Source organism: Physeter macrocephalus, chromosome 8 (assembly GCF_002837175.3).
Source record: "Physeter macrocephalus isolate SW-GA chromosome 8, ASM283717v5, whole genome shotgun sequence".
Lineage (NCBI taxonomy): Eukaryota > Metazoa > Chordata > Mammalia > Artiodactyla > Physeteridae > Physeter > Physeter macrocephalus.
In genome coordinates, this window is record NC_041221.1 from 154,580,829 (window position 1) to 154,600,424 (window position 19,596).

At 45.5% G+C, this 19,596-nt stretch overlaps 1 protein-coding gene across 1 annotated transcript in view; it reads right to left on the bottom strand.

Annotated features, from left to right (window-relative positions):
* The window catches only part of ATP10B (ATPase phospholipid transporting 10B (putative)), a 124,847-nt gene that overhangs the window by 34,493 nt on the left and 70,758 nt on the right, over positions 1–19,596 (bottom strand). Inside the window, exons 10-14 of the mRNA XM_007115735.3 lie at positions 16,319–16,510; positions 14,245–14,845; positions 11,608–11,717; positions 9,537–9,663; positions 6,279–6,463 (exon numbers count right to left, since the gene is read on the bottom strand). Coding sequence (XP_007115797.2) covers positions 6,279–6,463; positions 9,537–9,663; positions 11,608–11,717; positions 14,245–14,845; positions 16,319–16,510 — 1,215 coding nt within the window. The remainder of the gene's footprint in view (positions 1–6,278; positions 6,464–9,536; positions 9,664–11,607; positions 11,718–14,244; positions 14,846–16,318; positions 16,511–19,596) is intronic.

Here is a 19,596-nt window from a genome sequence, read left to right on the forward strand (position 1 = left end):
ACCGGGGCGCGAACCCGTGTCCCCCGCATCGGCGGGCGGACTCTCAACCACTGCGCCACCAGGGAAGCCCTCCTCCATTACTTTTGATTGTATCAAAGATAAAGACAGATCTTGGATCTAAAGATATCCTTAATACCCTTTCACTTGTTTAAACATCACTTTTAAATAAAGATAGAGAAAACTGGTGGCAGTCAGCTGTCTTATCAATTTTAATTTCATTGTTCTGTTCACGGGGTCTTTATTGAGCAGTGTTCTTTTATCCGTGGCAAGGGATGATGATTTTTCACTTACTGCAGTGCTAAAAAATTCTTCTAAAAATAAGTTTTGAAAAGTTCAAAGTGAGTCTATTTAAATGAAATCATTAAATAAAGAACAGTAGAGATAATATGCGGATTTAGGCAAAAATCGTGAAGGTTGTTCTGAAATGACAAGTTTGGAGACCCCTGGTCTAGAAGCTTCCGAGAATATTTGGAATAATTTCTTCTGGAGTGGGTAGGACTGCAGTTCATTACTCTGGAGGCTTCCTTTAGGGGGCGCTCAACTAAGCACTGCAAGCAATAGGATGCGCACAGGGCCTAGCGGGGCCACAGGAAGTAGTTCAGGAGCACATGGTTATACCCGAGGCACTTTTCTGGGAAAGAGATCAAGGTAGTCCTTGCTGGAGGCTTGGGGTTGGCACACAGTATATACAGGCACACCTTGGAGATATTGTGCGTTTGGTTCCAGACCACTGCAATAAAGTGAATATTACAATAAAGTGAGTCACATGAAGCTTTGGGTTTCCCAGGGCATATAAAAGTTATGTTTAGTAAGTATACAATAACATTATGTCTAAAAAAACTGTACATATATTAATTAAAATACTTATTGCTAAAAAGTGCTATCATCTGAGCCTTCAGCAAGTTGTAATCCTTTTGCTGGGGGAGGGTCTTGCCTCTATGTCCGTGGCTGCTGACTGATCTGGGTGGTGGTTGCTAAGGCTGGGGTAGCTGAGGCAATTTCTAAAAATAAGACAACAATGAAGTTCGCCACATCGATGGACTGTTCCTTCCATGAAGGATTTTTTCTGTAGCCTGCAATGCTGTTTGGTGGCATTCTACCCACAGTAGAACTTTCTAAATTGGAGTCAATCCTCTCAAACCTGCCACTGCTTTATCAACTGGATTTATGTAATACGCTAAATCCTTTGTTGTCATTTCAACAATCTTCACAGCATCTTCACCAGGGGTAGATTGCATCTCAAGAAACCACTTTCTTTGCTCATCCATAAGAAGCAATGCCTCAACTATTAAAGTTTTATCATGAGATTGCAGCAATTCAGTCACATCTTCAGGCTCCACTTTTAATTCCAGTTCTCTTGCCATTTCCACCACATCTGCAGTGACTCCCTGCACTGAAGTCTTGAACCCCTCGAAGTCATCCATGAGGGTTAGAATCAGCTTCTTCTAAGCTCCTGGTAGTGTTGATATTTGGTCCTCTTCCCATGAGTCACAGATGTTCGTAATAGCATCTAGAATGGTGAATCCTTTCCATAGGTTTTCAATTTATTTTGCCCACAACCAGCAGAGGAATCACTGCCTATGGCAGTTATAACCTTATGGAATGTATCTCTTAAATAATGACTTGAAAGTTGAAGTTCCTCCTTGATCCGTGGGCTGCGGAATGGATGTCATGTTATCAGGCATGAAAACAACATTAATCGCATTGTACATCTCCATCAGAGCTCTGGGGTGACCAGGTGCATTGTTGATGAGCAGTAATATTTTGAAAGGAATCTTCTTCTGAGCAGTAGGTCTCAGCAGTGGGCTTAATTAAAATATTCAGTAAACCATGCTGTAAACAGTTACGCTGTCATCCAGGTTTTGTTGTTCCTTTTATAGAACACTGGCAGAGTAGATTTTAGCATAATTCTTAAAGGTCCTAGGATTTTCATAATGGTCAGTGAGTATCAGCTTCAACTTAAAGTCACCAGCTGCATTAGCCTCTAACAGAGTCAGCCTGTCATTTGAAGCTTTGAAGCCGGACAATGACTTCTCTCTAGCCATAAAAGTCCTAGACTGCATCTTCTTCCAATATAACGCTGTTTTCTCTACATGGAAAATTTATTGTTTAGTGTAGCCACCTTCATTAATGATCTTAGCTAGATCTTCTGCATAACTTGCTGCAGCTTCTACATCAGCACTTGCTGCTTCACCTTGTACTTTTATGTGATGAAGATGGTTTCTTTCCTTAAACCTCATGAACCAACCTCTGCTGGCTTCAAACTTTTCTTCTTCAGCTTCCTCACCTCTCTCAGCCTTCATGGAATTGAAGAGAGTTGGGGCCTTGCTCTGGATTAGGCTCCGGCTTAAAGGCATGTTGTGGTTGGCTTGATCTTTTATCCAGACCACTAGACCTTTTTCTGTATCAGCAATAAGGCTGATTCACTTTCTTATCATTCATGCATTTATCGGAGTAGCACTTTTAATGTCCTTCAAGAATTTTTCGTTTGCATTCACAACTTAGCTAACTGGCACAAGACACCTAGCTTTTGGTCTGTCCCAGCTTTCAACATGCCTTCTTTACTAAGCTTGAACCAACCTCTGCTAGCTTCAAATTTTCCCCCTGCAGCTTCCTCACCTTTCTCAGACATCATAGAATTGAAGAGAATTAGGGCCTTGCTCTGAATTAGGCTTTGGCTTAAGGGAATATCGTGGCTGGTTTGATCTTCTAACCAGACTACTAAAACTTTCTCCATATCAGCAGTAAGTCTGTTTTGCTTTCTTATCATTCATGTGTTCACTGGACTAGCACTTTTAATTCTCTTCAAGAACTTTTCCTTTGCATTCATCACATAGCTAACTGTCGGTGCAAGAGGCCTAGTTTTCAGCCTATCTCAGCTTTCAACATGCCTTCTTTACTAAGCTTAATCATTTCTAGCTTTTGGTTTAAAGCTAGAATTTCTAGCTTTTGGTTAAAAGCTAGAGATATGCAACTCTTCCTCTCAAACACTTGGAGGCCATTGTAGGGTTATTAATTGACCTAATTTTGATATTGTTGTGTCTCAGGGAATAGGGAGGCCTGAGGAGAGTGGGAGGAGATGGAACAACCTGTCCGTGCAACAGTCAGAACACCGACAACGTTTATCAGTTAGGTTCGCTATCTTATATGGGTGCAGTTCGTGGTACCCTAAAACATCAAAGAACACTAGTCACAGATCACCATAACAAATACAGTAATGATAAAGAAGTTTGAAATACTGCGAGAGTTACCAAAATGTGACACAGAGACCCAAAGTGATCAAATGCTTTTGGAAAGATGGCGCCAACAGACTTGCTCAATGCAGGGTTGCCATGAAACTTCAATTTGTAAAAAACAGTATCTGCAAAGTGCAATGAAGTGCAGTAAAATGAGGTATGCTGTCAATTCCTCCAACACCTGACTGCAGCAAGTCATTGGAAATATAAGCTTCAAAATAAAATCTCTGAATTTACTTATTTCAAATGTTCTATGTAATAATCACAATCGTTACCACTCATTTAACATTCAGTATCTGTCAGGTACTGAGGCAGGCAGCCTCTAAGATGGTTCTCAATGATCTCCACCTCCTGGTATTCATGTCCTTCCTTGTGTAATCTCCAACCCTTGAGTGTGGTTATGACTAATGACTCCTTTCTAATGAAGAGAATTCTGCAAAAGTGATGGAATGTCGCTTCCCAGGTCAGTTTATCTAAAGACTGTGGCTACCAATTTTGGCAGTCTTTCTCACTCTCTCTCTTGAATGGCTTACCCTGGAGAAAACCAGCTGTCATGTTGTGAAGCAGCTCAGTAGAGGGGCCCCGTGGTGAGGAACCAAAGCCTGTCAATAATCATGTCCGTGAGCTTGCAAGAAGGGCTGACTCCTCTCTGTCACCAAATGACCCAACCAGTTGAGCCTTTAGATGAGCTCACATCCCTGACTGATAGCCTGACTGCAACCCCAGGAGAGACCTTGAACCAGAGGTACCCAGCTAAGCTGCTCCTGGACTCATAACCCATACATACTGTGGGATAATAAATGTTTACTGTTTTCAGCTGCTAAGTTTTGGGGTACTTTGTTAACTCATATAAATACAGTGCTAGTAAGTATTGTTCTTCTGTGAACTTATTTAACCCTCCCAATAGCCTCTGAAATAAATCTTTTTAATCCCTCTTCTGCAGATGAGAAGAATGAAGTTCAGAGAGATATGGTATCTGGACCATATTAAGCCTTCCATATATGTTGTTAATAATAACAATAATAGTTGCTATTACCAGTTCCTATCTAATACTATATAGTCCCTTCTAAAATTCCTTGACAGATCAACATTTCCAGTGATGGGTTAGTAATTTTCTCACGTTAGGGATGAGAACCCTGAGTTCTAGACAGGTCCCATAGCTTGCTTATAGCTTTAAGATACATAACAAAGGAACCATAGCCCTAAATCAATTTATATTGAATCAGGCAGATTAAAACCCTTGGAGGAAAAAACCACCAAATATGTAATTACATTAAACTGGGGTTTAAATAAGTCTGAGATTTAGAATAGGTTTCCCCAGTTTCTGTCTTAACATATCTCTGCACCTACTACTTTCCCAAAGGGAAGAGAAAGCCTAATTTTCCAGGTTTAGTGGGCCTGGGGGTGTAGGCAGGGCCCAACATTCAGGTACCATCTTGGAGTGTTGTGGACAGCTTTAAAATCGCTGACAGTGACTGAACTCAACTTGGAACGTGGCCCACAGTTCCTTGGGAACTTTGGCTAATTAATCAAGAGACATCTTCCGCTTCCTACAGGAATGCATTGCATTTAACAGAACCCACAGAAGCCCACTCTATCCCGCTCAGGAGCACTCACAGGCTTGTTGATATCCTCCTCCTGGAATCTGCTGGAGTGAAATGATGATTGCAAATGGAATTTCCATTGCAAGTGGGGCAGGCAGACATCCACACTATTACAGGGATCAAGCACTCAAGCCAGCTGCAAATTACTTTCTTTCCTAGGCATAACATTAACGCCAAGATTTCCCTGAGAATAGTTTCATTTTGAAAATTCATTGGGGTTTAATCTAATCATGGCATTATCTGTTCACCTGACAAGAAAGTAAGTGATTTTCCCAATTCAGCTAAAGGGCCTCTGGCACTTTTATTAGGATTCACTACCTCTTTAAAAAATTATGTGTACGTGGATTCTTCATGGAATGAAAACCAAATTGAAACCTGTAAACATCTATTCTGGGTCCAGTTCAGCCTCAGGCAAAAGTGAAGGAGTGAGATTCCATCAACCTTCCTGCGTCTCTTTCTGCGCTGTTCTTTCCATCTTCCATCTTCCTCCCTCTCTCCATCCTTCTCCCCATGGTATGTTCTAGGTCTCCAGGTGCCCCCCCCACCCCCGCAGCAACCCACTGCTTTCCTTGTTACAACCGCACATCTAATCCAGTCCTGCTCCCTTTGATAGGAACGCACAACTCAATGCCTACTTCCCATATTCATCAGCCAAGGAGAGAGTGGAACTTTACTTTCTGCAGTTTGCATCGTGAAAATAGATTTTTTTCCTCCTAAATATAAAACTGTGTTATGACTTTAAATATGCTTCTTTAGACTTTATACAGTCCTCTGTCTCCAAACCTTGCTCCCTGCCACTCACAACCTATTCAGGCTGAAAATTGCAGTTTTCAAACTTGGCTTATCTTTCTCTCTCTCCTCCATCCCATCAAAACATACTGGTCTCACCTATCATTTCCTTCAGGTTTTATTCTGTGGCAACAAACTGCACATACGAATTGGAGCTGAAATTTTAAACTCAGAATCATTTCTATTTAATTGCGGTTTTTCAATGGATAAGTTAATCCAGAGTATAAGAAACAATTGAGGATCTGTGAGCAAACAGTCTGGTATAATGCAAATAGCACTGACCTGGCCGGAGAAGAGCATTTTAGACTTAGTCCATCAGAAACTACCAGGGTGGCCCTGGGCAAGAGACTTAGCTCCAGTGGTCCTCAGTTTCTCACGTGTGGAATGGGGAGACTGGGCCAAGGATGAGATTCGAGAAAGGCACAACTTGCTACTAGGTACTGCTAGATGTAATATAAATAGACTGGTCAACCATATGTGGGGATGTGGTCGAGGATATTGGGCTGGATGCCTTCTAGGACCCTTGGAACTCCAAGATTTGGGGGTAGGGGTGCTTCTCCTGTGTACCCAAGTCCCACCCAAAATCCTGTCTCCTGTTGGCCTAGAAGCTGCTCCGCACTTGGACATTTGAGTTCTACTTTGGCCTCACCTGACTTTCTGTGTTAATGGAATAAACGGTGTCCGTCTGGTCTAACAGTCTGCAGGCATAGGCAATATTGACTGCTGTCTCCTGCTTGTCTCCAGTCAAGACCCAGAGCCGGATCCCAGCCTCCCGCAGAGCAGCGACTGTGTCTGCAACTCCTTCCTGCAGCCGGTCTTCGATCCCAGTGGCTCCTGGAGTGATTAGAGACAGCAGAACTCACATTTATGTTGAGAAAGTAGCTGCTTAATTTCCCCAAAGCCCTATCAAGCCAGGCAATGGTTATTAACTTATCTCTCAGGTTCTAGGCTGTGCTAAATGCCCAGGCTACAGCAGTGAAATAGACAGAGCTGGTCTCCACCCTCTCCGTTCTCAAAGGCCTGTTGAATAAGGATTTAAAACTGAGCTATGTGAGGAGAGCAGCCCAGGGTGCCAGGCAAACATATATCAGGAGACCCAAACTTCATTTGGAAGGTCAAGGGAAGGCCTTGCTGAGGAAGGGCCACTTAAGCTCAGACCTGGGAGATAAACCCAAAAGGTGGGGAAGGAGGGGAATGCCAGGCAGAGGGCTCAGCACGTGTGAAGGCCCAGAGGTCAGAGTAGAAGATGACACAGAAAGGCAGGCAGAGCAGGGTGAGAGACGAGGCCAGGCAGGGAGGGGAGGAGCTGGATCATGTAGAGCCTGTCAAGGCATGAAGGGATTTGGCATTTATTTGGTAGCAAAGAAAGCTATTAAAGGGAGTTAAGTTGGAAAGTGATGGGATCGGTTATGAATTTTAAGCAGATCATTCTCGAGAATGGACTGGAGGGTGGAAGAAGCAGGATGAGATTCAGGGCTAACAGTCAGAGGAGAGCTGGTGTGGCTGGACTGGGCTAGCGGCAATAGGAGTGGAAAGATATGGAGAGACTGGAATCTTTGCTCTGCAAGCGCTCACCGCAGAATTAACAGAGACTTGGGTTTTTGATAACGTTCTTGGAGGGCGTTAAAGATGTGGATTCCATCGTTTTTTGAATGGTCTCAAGCTTTGAGCCAAACTTGATGATTATATACCCAAATATCCAATAGCTGCTAAGTGGTTAAGCAAAAATAAATCTGCATTTACATTGAGATTCATTTCAGACCACAGACTAATGGCCACCCATTTCACTCTGGGCAGGAACAGGCGTGCCATTTCTTTTAATAATCCCGAGTGACAATAGGTTGGCAAAGCAGTTACATCAGATGCATATTGAAAAGTTGATTTAATATTGTGGGACTCGGTGTGAATGCATGGCAGCTTTTTAATAGCCTGGCAGTTTCTTCGTGGCAGGATGAAATCTCTTTCCAGCCCTAGTCCTCTCCATCGCAAGCCATCTTGAGGGAAGAAAACAAACCTCTCTATCCTGAAATGTGCCTGTTTTGTATTTCAGGCCCAAGTGCACAGGTAAACCAACCCATGGAAAGTGATGCCCAATCCTCATCTTTTCCGCCGAGCGTTACCCTGGAAGGTGAGACTGAAAATGATGTGTGTTACCGGGAGGCAGGGTGAAGGAGAGAGCAGGAAAAACACATTTAGTTGTGTGAAAGAGAAAATGAAACAGGAAGGTGGTGAGAGCCTTTCTCAGCCAGGGAAGCTGACGGGTCCTGACAAGTGTGTTCTCTTTCACGCAGTACCGGCTCAGGGGCATTTCTCACCAGCTGAGGCCAGAAGGCTCCCCTGAAACAAAAGAAACCGCAGGGGAGAGGGTGTGAAGGGGGTCAGGTGCCCTAATGGGATGACATTCCGGGGGTGGCCTGGGGTGCCGGATGGAGCTGTCTGGACTAGCTACCCTCTAGTTCCTGTTAAAATGGGTTCTCGAGGCCAGCTTTCAAGGGGGCCTTGTGAGGAAGCAGACAAAGGCCCCTGCAGTCTAAACACAGGAAACAAAAAAGCCAAAGGAGGTGGGGAGCAAACCTGTCTCCCCCTGTTTTCCACCCATCTGACCAAATCTTGCTGGTACCTTTTCTATATAAAGAGGTATTAACGTCTTCTTACAGCGACCCTGGGTCTTTCCCCTTCATCCCTGCCTGGCTGAGCTTGGTGATTTAGCCAGAGGAGGCGCAAAGGCTCAGAGGGCTGTGGGGATGTGTCCCTGGGCACACAGCAAGGTCTCCACAGGGCCAAGATGTGGCCTTCATCCCCAGGCCAGCACTGCCTCCCAAGATGAAAGAAACCTTTTGCCACATGGCCAGTATGTGCATGCTGTTCAGGCATCGCCTTTCCTGGATCTTATTCCCGAGCTGTGAAGAGATTAGTCTGATAAATAAAGCCTCCCCCTTCTCCCTTGGCAACGCTTTTCCTTCAACAGAAATCCAGCGCTCTCTTAGCTGGTGTTTTCCATCTTTCCCCCGAGAGTATCTATCTAACTTCTATACGTCTTTACAGCAGCAGAGTGATTTTTGTAAAATACAAATCTGTCCCTGCTTTGATTCCCTTCCCCTCTCCAAACCTTTAGCCTATGATTTACATGGCCCTTCATAACCTGCATCCTGCTGATGTCTTTCGCCTCGCCTCATCCTGTTGATCTCCCCCGTACTCTGTGGTCCAGCCGTAGAAGACCTCTGAGTCTCCAGCCAGCCCAGGCTTTCTTGCCTCCAGGCCTTCATTCGGGCCCTTCCCTCTCCTGGAACACCCTCCCCCTTTGACCAGCTCCTTTTCTCTGCTCAGTTCCGGCTGTCCTGCACCCTCCTTGGCTCCACAGTAGGTTGCCACCTTCTCCTTTGTGCTTTCATCCCACCAGGTACATCTTCCAGCCCACCTCTCATCACACTCTGTTGAAATTATTTGTTTAATCATCCAAGTGTCTTTGCTAGACTCTGAGCTCCAGGAGGGCAGGGTCTGTGTTGTTTTTTTTTTAAATTTTTATTGGAGTATAGTTGATTTACAGTGTCGTGTTAGTTTCAGGTGAGGGTCTGCGGCTCTTGTTCCCTGTTGTAGCCACAATACCTAGCATGCTACTTGGCACATAGTAGGTGCTCAATAAACATTTGAACGACTGGAGGAGAAGCAACCAGGCTTCATCCAGCAGGGAGTGCAGGAATGCTCCTGGGGCATCCTCAGGAAGCTGCGTGTGGAGTCTGGGTTGGATATCGGCACAGCCCATTGGTGCCAAATGCCTGGAAGGGCACCCCAGGGAGGTTCCTAATTGAGACACATTTGTAGCAGTGTCAGAGTCAAGGCCAAGAACTCCCTTTCCAGCTTGCAGCATTCCTTTTTTAAAATGTAATGATAACTTATTTTTGCCTACCGAGTAAGGTGAGTTGATTCTCCAGGCCCTGTGCTGTCTCCATGAGAAGCTCATCTCTGTTGTTGAGGGACGCCTCAGCCTCACGCCGGAAACTGGCCCATCTCTGGAAGTCCTCTTCACTTAAGATCTGTGCAAAAGGAAGAGGCTTGTTCACAGCTCTGGGTGACTCCCTCCCCCTGCCCATGTGCTGGGCCTCCTACGGGCCAGTTTGAGCTTCACTGTACAATTAGATGGGGCTTTTCCCTCAACATTTTTTGTTCTTTTTTGAGTCTTGAATTGATGAAGGATTGGTTCTTCGTGTTCCATTATCATCAAACTTCTGTTGAGCCCCTGTGATGCTGTGGTCACTGGAAATATACCAGTGATCAAGACAGACAAGAATCCTATAGGCCTGGGCTTATGTGCTAGTGGAGGGTGAGAGACATTATTCAAGTTAATAATTTAAAAGAATGGACCATGTCAAGGAGTTCCATACAGAAAACAAAGAGGGTGATATGATGGCGTATGACAGGGTAGGGGGATAGTTGTGGGAAGAGGGGTTATTTCATTTGGATCGTCAGGTCCCTTAGACAAGGTGACATGTAGGCTGAGATCCAATGACGAGAAGGATTCTGTCACGGGGAGGGGTAAGTTCAAAGGCCATGAAATAGCAATGGACTTGGCTTTCTTTCTGTCCCTTGAACATACCAGTTGGCTTAAGGATGGAGAGCCAGGTGGAGAGGACCAGCAATGAGTCTGGAAAGGTAAGGAGCAGCCAGATCTTGCATAGCCTGGTAGACCATTCCACCAGCTACTGGGGGTGCCCAATGGCTGAAAGAATCCAACTAGAGGGCATATCTGGAGTCCATAGCACTTTTAGACCCCTCTGTTGGCATTATATCCTCACTGTCTCTTATAGTAATGAATGACTCTTTTCTTCAAGCATCAAATATTCTTTAATTTTCCCTCCATGCACGGCACTGTAGGGAAAACCAAGGGGACACAGGTAGGCCTTTTGCTCTCAAGGAAGAACAGTCTTATCAGAGGAGGCAAAGCAGGAATAGATAATGTCAATAAAAAATAGGTGGTAAGGATATAATTACAATTTATAGAATAGTAATGCTGGGCACTGTCCCAGGCGCTGTACCTGTGTTAGCTTAGTTAATGTCCCTGACAATTATATGAGGTAGGGAACACTAGCACCTTTTTACAGATAAGAACATCCCCAAACTCAGAGAGGTGAAGAAACTTGCCCAAGGTCACACCACAGATAAGTGGTGAGATTGGGACTTGTCCCCTGGTAGGTCTGGCTTTAAAGTGGGTGCTCTTAAACTTTATGGTGCACTAAGCACCTACAAAAGAACTGAAGAGCTCTGGGGATTTATGGAGAAGAAGCCACTTCTAGCCATCTTGAAATGTATGCCCATCATAGCTCCCCTATCTGATTTTAGGTGCCTCATTAGATGCCCCAGCTCTGGGATTCATAGCTCTTTGCCTCCTTTACTGTAGGGGCAGCAAAGTGAAAGACCTGAAGGGCATAAGGTGGGTAATCTACTTGACTATAGCTGGGACAAGGGCAATGCTAGGGGAATGGTAGGAACCATGACCAACCCCAGAACACAGCAGAAAATATCCTTCATCAAAGGGATCAGCTGCTACATGGCTCTAGCTATTTCTAGCTCTTCAAGAATGGAGATCCAGTTTTCTAGATCCTCTGCGTTTTCAAGAGAAACCAGAAATCTAGATTTGTATGGGATCACATAAAATCTCCCCAATTCCAAATCTAGGCAAATAATGCAAATGTTCAAAGGATATTTGAAGGCAAAATTATAACATTAAAAAATTATGAGTTATAGGTTATCAGTTACATAGACAATGGAAAGCAAGGAACCACAAAGCCACACTAATAAGGAACCTTGCCACTCAGATTTTTGTCCCAGCAAAATTGTCAAAGTCATGGGTCTCTGTGGTCAGGATAGCTAATTTTGAAAATATTAAAACAACCAACATTGAGGATCTTCTAAAAAAGAAATAGGAAAGACAGAAGCAGGGTCGAGGCCTTTCAGCCACTAAGCGTGGAATTTGTTCTCACCTTCTTGGCGATGCACAGTGTTCGAAGGCCGTCTCTTGCATACAAGTCTAGATGCCTCTGGGTCTGGGCTCGGATTTTCCTCACGTTCTTTTCCACATCAGTGTCAGTCGCTGTCAAAGAGTCATTGTCCCTCGTGAGGTCGTGGGCAATTGCTTAGGCATCCCGTTCCTAACACTCAGGCATCTTTAGAGGAGGAATTCCCTCATAATCCCGCCCCCCCATAAACATGGAACAGCTCTCCCAGGCTGCCCTGGAAGGCGGTAACTCCACGGGTCCTTAAATTGTCTGCTCTCTATATCTGATCATCCAAAGTCTGGCTGAGAGAAGTACTATTTAGGGAAGGTAGGTGGTTCCAGGTATTGTTCTCAAATGCCTGTTTGCAGGAATTCCCTGGCAGTCCAGTGGTTAGGACAACGTGCTTCCACTGCAGGGGGCATGGGTTTGATCCCTGGTCAGGGAACTAAGATCCTGCATGCAAAAAAAAAAAAAGGCAAAAAAAAAAAAAAAAAGCATGGATAACCCAAACATCTGTTTGCATCAGAACCACCAGAGAACTTAAACCAATAATAGAGATTCGCAGGTCAGGTTGAAGGCCTGCTGAATCGGGGGACCAGAAGTCTGAGTGTTTCTTGTTACCTAAGGAGTTTTCCATGTGGCCAGTTTAGCCCTGGATGACCAGTTTGCTAAGTCTCAGACATACTATCCATCACTTTCTCCATCATCTACTTTAGTCCTTATAGCAAGTTGCTTCCAAGGTGGCTACAGACCTGAATCTCATTACTAAGTTCCTCACCATACTGGGTTTGCTGAGTTAGGCTTAGAAAAAATATTTTTTGGATTCCTATAAATCTAGTGTGAAAAATATTTCATTGTGTTGCTCAAAGTCCCCCTTTTGAAGTCCTACAGAATATGATTCTCTTAGAAGACATTTATCTTTTTCTTTTGAAATTCCAGTACTTTGATCTACCAGATAAAAAAGAATTTTTCAGCCTGGGCTGGTGGTTGTGGGGCAGGACTGATGCAATCACCGCTGCCTCTACCTAAGATGCTACAGACATCACTAATCAGTGGCAGCACTTTGTAAATCTGAGCTTGGAAAAAGCTTCTGAATCCTTCTTTACCAGGGCTGGATTGAGATCTTTAGAAGCCCTAAGCGGTAAACAGATTTTGTGCACTTTGTCCATCCCTCCATATAACGCAAAATTAAAAGTACAATTCTTAACAGTAAGATAAGTATAAGGAAGTCCAACAAAGCTCTGACTTTCTCCATGATACTATTCTAAGGCTGCTTTTATGCAGTATAAAAATCCCTTCAAAGATTATTTTCTCATTTTTCAGATGCTACTGGTTTCCTGGTACCTTAACCACAGTCTTTGTACCTTATCTTTTTGAGCACTATCCACAATATTTTATTTTCAAAGACATCAGCTCCTGACATGAAACACCTTTTGCCTTCTACCTGTGTGCCTTTGAGTTTACATTTTTGCTCAGGCTACCAGGAACCTCAGGGTCAAATTGAATGTTCAAACACTGTAAATATATTAAACCCTGAGGTTATTTTTTCCCCTTCCTTTTGAAATCTTTGCTTCGCAAATCTTATCGTAACACCGTCTATGTATTTTTTATTGGAGGCATCGGTAATCCATTTTGGAATCAGGTGAGGAACAGAGAAGGAAGCATCTCCAGGGCAGTGTGGAAGGCTGTTGCCCAGGGATAGAATGCCGTGGCACCCTTGACTCGGAAACACAGAATTCACTTGTCTGCCAGAGTCTGGGGATGAAGAGACTTAATTAGCTCCCTTCCCATTCAAAACACTCATCAATCCCCATGAACCTCTTGGCTCTGATCCATAGCTGATAATTCAGGAGGCACAGGGCTGCCTGGGCAATTCTAAAGCTTGGCTAGAATCTACTACCCTGGGAGAATCACAGCCCCATAACTGTCTTCTCCTTGCTAGCAATCAGGAAGCGGCTGCACACTAATTCATGCTGTTCCAAAATTGGACAGTGATATATAGGGACTTTGGAACATTTTTCTGGCTTGGAGCAAGTTTATGAAAATCTATCTGGGGGAGGCTGGGGAAGGGGATGATAAAGAGGACCACCTGAGGCTTCCCAGAGTGAACCGAGCCTGATGCAGAATTCTGGCAGCATGGAAAGAGCTCTGAACTGGGATTCAGGATACCTCCACATAGGATTTACCACTAGTTAGCTGGGGCCACTTCTTTTAAGTCACTTCCCTCTTTGGGTTCAGTTGGCTTCTCTCCAAAACGAAGAGTTAGGACCACAGTGTGTTCTAGGGTATGTTAATGGATGTCCTGGTGAAAAAAAATTGTGTATGGAGAGTCCATCTTTAAATGAGTTTGGAAAACTAGAAACTGGGATAAATAAAGTTAAAGAAGTTCCTCTATGACAAGACTGTCCAAACAAAGCCTTTAATAAGTTAATAATGAGCTCTGTAATTCTCCAGGTCGTGGAGACATGTAAAGCAAGCTGCTTTGTGGAGAGCATCTTGAGGGTTTGTGTTCCGGTTGGGACCTGCCGGACTGAGTGACACTATAACGTGAGCCCCTGGTTACCATCCACGCCGCCTGTTAAATAAGCCCTCTCTTCTTGGAACCCGGTGAGGTGGACTCACCGCAGGCTGGGTCTTCCAGCAGGTCCATGATAACGCCGTCGGCACCCTTGGTGTAGACGATGATCTCACCGGTCAGCGGGTGCCTCACGACCACGGACATCCTCTTCCTGACAGAGTCAAACTCCAGGGTGCAGAGGACATCGAAGGTGAGGCAGGTGCCCTGGGGCAAGCGCACGGTCACCTGCTTGGGCGTCCGGGACACCAGCGTGAAGCAGTAGGCACGGGCAGCGTGCACCAGGGCAGCCTCATCGGGGCTCTCGGCCTCGTAACAGACCTCGGGGCCGGCCAGGCTGAGGGCCGGGGCCTGCAGCACCTCCTCCAGGGAGGCACCCGGACCCGCCCCCAGGATGCCACCCTGCTCCCATGTGCTGCTCCTGTAGCCGCCATCGGTGGAGTAGCCGCCACTGCTCACAGATGCGTCGTCTCTCTCTTCCGAGTCCGTGGTGGGCATGTTGTCCCCCAAACTCTCCCCCAGGTCCGTGTCGGAGGGTGCGGTGGTCGAGAATGACTGGCTGAGGCTCGAAAGCTTCAACCTGTGGAACAGCTGCTGAATCTTCTCCAGGGATGTCACCAGAGCCTTGGTCGAGGGTTGCGCTGTGACCTTGTGGTAGGGGAGGGAAGGAGACCATGACTCTCCAGGTTGGGAAAACTATCAAGCTGTCTTATGAATCTCATTTTGCAATCAGTGAATTAGGTGGGACTTCAGTGACGGTGGGCAAGTCTTCTCCCCTCTGTGAGCCTCGGTTTACCCACCTATAACATGAGGGAGTTAGGCCATTGGTTTCCTTCCAGCCCTGACTTCCTAGGGATTGGCGATACTCATTTTCCTCTATCTTATGACCATCCCACTCTGATCATGGGCAAAGCAAAGGAGACAAAAGCCAGACTCATAGTAGGGGTTCACAGGCCCTGCACCCTTACCATCGCCTTGTCTGCTGCATTTTTGCACGCAGCTTCTCACTTCATCCTCCCAGCAACGCTAGGGGATCCTATCGTTATCCCAATTTCTGGATGAGGAAACTGAGGGATAAAGAGGTTAAATTGGCTGTGATCACCCAGTGTGTAGATAGCAGAGCTGGGTCTCAAATCTGGGTCTGTCTGCCTCCAGGGATTGGGCTCTTGAGCTACCTGCCAGCTAAAGCCTCCCCATTAATGTGCAAATTGAGAACTGGATGCTGTCCTTCCCCAAATGGTACTTCTTTCTCTCTTGAAAATAGGGAGAATTGCTCAGATAATGCTTCCTGTGTTCCCAAAATTCCCTGAAGACTTCTGATTACTTGCCGACTTTTCAGGGTAGTTTAGAATCTGGGTGTAATAATGGGGGCTCTGGTTTGGTGCCTGGATGAACCCTCTTTTTCTTGATTTTGTGGCCACATGTTGTAACACCCAATTATTCTCATTTTTCACTTACAAGGGAGCTTGGGTGAGAGTATGTGGATAATCGGAGATAAATCTATCTTCTGTACTGAGAAATACTTCAGAGTATAACGTCCTATGAGTGGCCATCCAGGTGCATTATCTCCAAACTGGCAGAACTTCACACATGGTGTTAATTATTTTTTTAACCCTCCATTAAAAAGCAGATACCACCATACCGTGATATTATTACAGAATCGTACAGATCGTTCTGCCATGTATTCACCATACGTCCTTCCTTAAGTTCCTCAAGCTCTCTGAGCCACGCCACTGCTTCTTGGCTTGTTAAATCCAAAGACATACCTCCTAGGACTGTTGGGCTGTGAGGATTAAATGATAGTGCAGGTGACATGTTTGGCATGGAGCCTGGCACACAGCAAGTGCTTAGTAAATATTAACTTTTAACATCTACCCTGCAGACAGACAGACACAAAAATGTGAAACCTATAGAGAGAGCTCATATGGAACTTTTAATATTTTATTTAAAAAATGAGGAGATTGAGGCCCAGAGAGGCTAAGAGCTCTGTTCAAGGTCTCACAGTGACGAAATGGTGACAGTGTGGCTAGGACCCAAGTATCTTGTCCCCCTGTGCAAGGAGTCCCCCCTCGCCCCTCCCCCTCCTCCCATCCATCCCACCTTACCATCAGCAGTCCTTACCCTCTGACGGGGCTCTGCGGTCGTGGAGACCGTGACGGAGTTGCAGATGGTTAAGGCCAGGAAGAAGTCAGCAGTGGAGGAGGTGGTGGAGAGGGAAGGCTTGGCAGGTCTGCTGTCTGACAGGGTCTCCAGCCACAGGGCTGCATCTTGTACCTTGGTCAGGAGGTTTTTATCTGGAGTCACATCTTTTTCCTGGGAGAGAAAGGCCCAGGTCAGAGTCTTTCCTGAAGGGACTGGGGAGGAAAGCCCCCTCCGGCAGATTTCTTTCATGCCTGGGAAAGGCTGATACAGTCCCCCTCTGCGATCCTTCAGCCAGCACGTCTCCCCCTCCCCTGGGCCTGGTCATTGTAGAGTGTGATTTGGTTCCTCCCTTTCCCTCAACCCCACACGTCCATCAGTTATAGGCTCTGGTAGTTCTTTCCCCACAGGGTCTCCCCGTCATTGACCCCTCATTCCTGATGTTTCCAGCCAAGCGCAGACCCTCTAGCCCTCCAGCTTGGATTTCTGCATCAGCCTCTAAAGTGAGGTGGCTGCCTTTCACCTCTCTTCTTTCAAACCCTTCATATGTATCACCCATTCATCCTCCTAAAATACTATTTCCCTCAAGGTATTCTTGAGCTTGAAGAACTTCCAGGAGATCTTCATTGTAAACACGATCAATTCAGTCTGGCATGTAAATTCTTTCCCATTTGCATTTCCACTCTTGATTCCCACCACTCTGCATCGTGGACGCTCAGCTAGGCTGGGTGGTCTGTTTGCTGCCTCCTGGGGGTATACTCCCCTCCTATGCCTCTGATCACACCCTGTTTGAAGTTCTCTCCTGTCTACCCAAATCCTACCTAGACTTCAATAACCATGAAAACTCCACGGGTCCATGAGATCTGATCCAGCCCACAGTGAGTTCTCTGTCTTCTGAGCCACAGTAGCAGGCTCCTGAATGCAAAATGTGCCCAGGAGTCAGGGTAAGGTGAATGAGGGAAGCTGGCCAAGGTACAGATGAGGACACTATGGGATGGGGGGCTGGGAGACCTGGCAAGTCCCACCCCATCTAAAAGGGGGCGACTGCTCTGCTACTAACATGCTCCAGGGCTGGTACATTTTGCCAAATCTCTGGAGTTTTCAAGATAAAGTAGAGATGATGTGAGAACTGTTTTTTGTTTCTTTTCTTTTTTAAAAAACCTGTGGGCTGGATCTGACTCATGGATTTCCAATTTTTCCACATCTTTGTAGAAGTTGCCACTTCTACCATCCCTCTAGAATTCACTACATGTTGACCTATATTTTAAATTCAGTTTTCTTATGTCCATGTTTAATCTCTCTCGAGATAAACCAAGAGCCTGAAAGACAGAGGCTGCCTTTTCCATGAAGTTGTATCTTCTGGAACTCCAAAGATTGCTTTGTTTGAAGCAGAAGTTCAATCAACACTAGCTCTTCATAGATATGACAAAAGCCATTCTGCAAAGAAGTTTCCACATAAAGCCATTTCTATCAGTGTTCAGAGTTCACAGGTTAATTAAAGTTTAGAAGAGAGTCAATGACTGGAAACGATGGACTAAAGGGATCTTGACTGATTCATGCAGAGTGAAGACTGAGGGCCAAAAAGCTAGCAAATTTTACAAACAAGAACCCAAGTTGAGATGAAAAACATCCTGTGGGGAAAGAGTCCTCAGACTGTGTCTTCTCTGACTACCGACCGCAGTGACTCCAGAAGTCAGATTCTAACCTCCCTGGGACTGCTGGTACAGGCGAGAGTCACAGGGGGAGGAAACCCAGACTGATGTGGAGGTGCTGGATGGCTGGAGGGATAAGAGTCAGGTTTTCCAACAGCACAGCTTGATCGGGGAAGTGGACTGCGGGTGGAGCTCACACTGTGAAGAATTCTGACCTTCACTGGGAGGGCTTTCCCAGAGCCAACACCTACACTTCCAACTTGTTTATACCATCTTAAGAGGACAGTGTCCGGGAAAAAGCCTTTCTATTAAAAGGAAGAGTGCGAGTAAAACCGCATCAAGTCCGCATTTCCTTTCATTGCCCTGTGATAAGTAATGGTGGGCCATCCATACCATACAGTGACCCTATTTTCAGAAAGCTTAGGAAGGAGCAGGGACCATCCATCCTCCCTGCCTTTGAGTACAGTCGTCATAGCAGGAACTCTCAGTGATGGAGCTAATCCTACCTTTCCAACAATGTCAGTTATGCGATCTCACTGGGTTCTCAGAGTCCCAAGTTGAGATGAAACTAGCCCCAACTTAACTGAAACCCAGAGAGATGTCTGACGTGACCAGTGTCACCCAAGCAGTCATTGTAAAGCCACAATTGATGTCAGACCGACCCCTTGATTGCGAGCCTAGGGTCTTCCTTTCTGTGGTCGTGGTAAAGTAGCTATGTTCCCTTATTAATGCTCCCGTGCATACCCCTCTAACCAGATTCCAGGGTCCATCCAGTTTACCAACATCACTCACGGAGCTCTGAGCCAATTTCTGATAATAGTAATGACAGTTCCATTTCGTGGAGTGTTTCTGATGTTCTGGGTGCATCCATTATCTCACTGCATCCCCACAGCACACTCTCTATTGAGTACTATTATTCTCCCAGTTACCTCTGTACTTCAAACAAGGAAATTGCTGCCCAGGGAGATTAGGTGTCTTGCCCAAGGTCTCACAGCAAGTTGATTCAAGATAGTCCGACTCTAGAATTCATGCTCTTTAACCTCCATGCCAGGCAAGATCTCCCATGAGAGGAAGTGGCCTTTGATACTTGCTGACAGTTGGCATCTTTAGTGTCTGGGATCCCAAATACAACTGACGGGTTTATATATCTAATCCTTAGGGCTCAGCAGGGAGTCCATGAGATTATAAAGATTATAAAGGGGATTATGGGGATCTTTTTCAGAAAGTAGATTGCTTTTTTTTTTTTTTTTTTTTTTTTTTTTGGCAGGGGTACATGAATGGGATGCTTTTAACCCTTACCAAAGATACCCAGACTTGGGAACACGCTTGGAGGTCATCAAGGCCGAATCTCCTATTTTCCTGATGCTAAAACTGAGTGCCAGGGAGGAGGGTAGTGAACTCCCCCAGATTGCACATTGAATCAGGGTCAGAACTAGGACAGTTTTCACACCACCTGACTCCGGCCTCTGACAGCACACCTCTTTGCTCCAAGCTATGCATTATGTGTTTCCAAACGGTGACACAGTTAAAATGACTTAACGGTTATGTATTGCATGTCCATTACTCTCTAGTCTCTAAGTACCATGAGGGCAGAGACTGTGATGTGTC